The sequence below is a fragment of the Sorex fumeus genome, unplaced genomic scaffold (genome assembly GCF_029834395.1).
Source record: "Sorex fumeus unplaced genomic scaffold, SorFum_2.1 ptg000019l, whole genome shotgun sequence".
Taxonomy (NCBI): Eukaryota; Metazoa; Chordata; class Mammalia; order Eulipotyphla; family Soricidae; genus Sorex; species Sorex fumeus.
In genome coordinates this window covers 27,045,472-27,048,020 of record NW_026606076.1, presented here as the reverse complement: position 1 = coordinate 27,048,020, position 2,549 = coordinate 27,045,472, and the positions used below count along the sequence as shown (strand labels likewise).

The following is a 2,549-nucleotide window of genomic DNA, read 5'->3' as shown; positions in this document are numbered from 1 at the left end:
CGTGAACATATCTGGAGGTTTGATAAGTGTTATCTCCAGTCCAAAGGCTCCAAAAAGGGCCCTGCGCAGTCCCGAGTAGGGAGGTATGAGATTGCCAAGACCACCACTCTCTGCAGGTCCCTCACACCAAGGCCCAAAGTTCATATGCCATCTTGGACCTGGATGTGATCTTGGCTGCAGGGACCCTCAGCATAATGCACCCTCACCCATGACACCTTCGCCACAGAACAGCCCCCAATGCAACCCTCAAAAGCTCCACATTCCCTAATACCTAGATATGCAGAACAAGTTTTGAAAAAACAACACAAAAATGCCCTACAAGTTGGCGTGTCCTTCCGCTCAAGTTCCCAAACTAGGAGTTGCAGGGTGCTCAAGCGTTTTTCTACAGCGTGAATGCGCCTATGTTCAATAAGTCTGAGGCTCCAGCAAAGGCCTTTCCACATTCCTTACATATATATGGTTTCTATCCAATGTGAATTCTCCTATATACATTAATTATTGAGGTCACAGCAAAGGCCTTCCCACATTCCTTACATATAAAGTTTCTCTTCAGTGTGAATTCTCCTATGTACAGTAAGTTTTGAGGCTCCAGCAAAGGCCTTTCCACATTCCTTACATATATATGGTTTCTCTCCAGTGTGAATTCTCCTATGTTCATTAAGTCTTGAAGCTTTAGCAAAGGCCTTCCCACATTCCTTACATATATACGGTTTCTCTCCAGTGTGAATTCTCCTATGATCACTAAGTCTTGAGGCTATAGCAAAGGCCTTCCCACATTCCTTACATATATACGGTTTCTCTCCAGTGTGAATTCTCCTATGTACAGTAAGTCTTGAGGCTTCAGAAAACGCCTTCCCACATTCCTTACATATATACGGTTTCTCTCCAGTGTGAATTCTCCTATGTACAGTAAGTCTTGAGGCTATAGCAAAGGCCATCCCACATTCCTTACATATATACGGTTTCTCTCCAGTGTGAATTTTCCTGTGGTCACTAAGTGTTGAGGCTACAACAAAGGCCTTCCCACATTCCTTACATATATACGGTTTCTCTCCAGTGTGAATTCTCCTATGTACAGTAAGTTTTGAGGCTGCAGCAAAGGCCTTTCCACATTCCTTACATATATATGGTTTCTCTCCAGTGTGAATTCTCCTATGTACAGTAAGTTTTGAGGCTGCAGCAAAGGCCTTTCCACATTCCTTATATATATATATGGTTTCTCTCCAGTGTGAATTTTCCTATGTTCACTAAGTCTTGAGGCTTTAGCAAAGGCCTTTCCACATTCCTTACATATAAACAGTTTCTCTCCAGTGTGAATTCTCCTATGTACAGTCAATTGTGAGGATGTAGTAAAGGCCTTTTCACACTGCACACATATATACGGTTTCTCTCCAGTGTGAATTCTCCTATGTATAGTCAATTGTGAGGATGTAGTAAAGGCCTTTTCACACTGCACACATATATAAAGCTTCTGTCCAGTGTGAATTCTCCTATGTACTGTAAATATTGAGGCTTTAGCAAAGGCCTTTCCACATTCCTTACATATATACGGTTTCTCTCCCGTGTGAATTCTCCTATGTACAGTAAGTTTTGAGGCTCCAGCAAAGGCCTTTCCACACTCCTGACATATATAAGTCTTCTTTCCACTATGCGTATTCTTATGTCTATAAAGAGACGAGGTGTGAATAAAGGCCTTCCCACATGTCTGATATTTATGAGGTTTCTCTCCACTATGAATATCCATATGTCTATTAAGATCTGAGGGCTGATTAAAGGCCTTCCCACATGTCTGACATATATAAGGCTTCTCTCCACTATGCGTTTTCATATGTCTATTAAGATCTGAGGGCTGAATAAAGGCCTTCCCACATGTCTGACATTTATGAGATTTCTCTTCTGTATGAATTCTCCTATGTCTAAAAAGATGTGATGATTGATTGAAGGCCTTCCCACATGCTTCATACGCATAAGGTTTCACTCCTGAATTTATATTCATATGGTCATGATGGAGTAACCCTTGACTCACACTTTGTTCTCGGTGCTCACTTTTCCGGGGATGCTGTCCACTGTAGTTTTCTAACGGAATTCCACAGTGCTGAGAACATGGGGAGGCTCCGCCACATTCCTTACACTTAGTTGGGTTCTGTTCACAGTGACTGTGATTGAGAGTTTGTCGCTGTGAGGGACTCACTATAAACAGTGTAAACAGTGCTTCTTTCCCTAGTGGTTGCCAGACTGGGGGGTTTTGTGACTTTGAACTGAGAACACCACACTCCAAGGAACTTTTTCCAAGGGAGGGCTTCTTCAAAGTGAGGTAGCTCTCGCCATTCTGATCACCCTCAGAAGACACCCCACACGTCTTGGCGTCCTCATGGGGTTGAATGCAGGATTGCTCACTAGAGATATTGTCATAGAGTGCAGAATCAGAGATATTCCACTTGGGTTGGCTGCTTCCCTGTAGGAAGAGCAGAGAAGGAGTCCAATTATTAACTTATTCACCGAGTCTTCCTGCCAAAAAACTGAGCCTTCAGATGTGGTTTCTTTTTTTG

The 2,549-nt window shown here is 42.8% G+C and overlaps 1 protein-coding gene across 1 annotated transcript; it reads right to left on the bottom strand.

The window, feature by feature from the left end:
• Positions 1–629: 629 nt before the first annotated feature.
• Positions 630–1,642, bottom strand: LOC130022089 (zinc finger protein 345-like; the record flags this gene model as incomplete). The annotated part of the gene is made up of 2 exons (XM_056112821.1): positions 630–1,199; positions 1,457–1,642. Coding segments are annotated over 2 exons (756 nt in total), but the record flags the coding sequence as incomplete, so codon positions are not given.
• Positions 1,643–2,549: the final 907 nt, after the last annotated feature.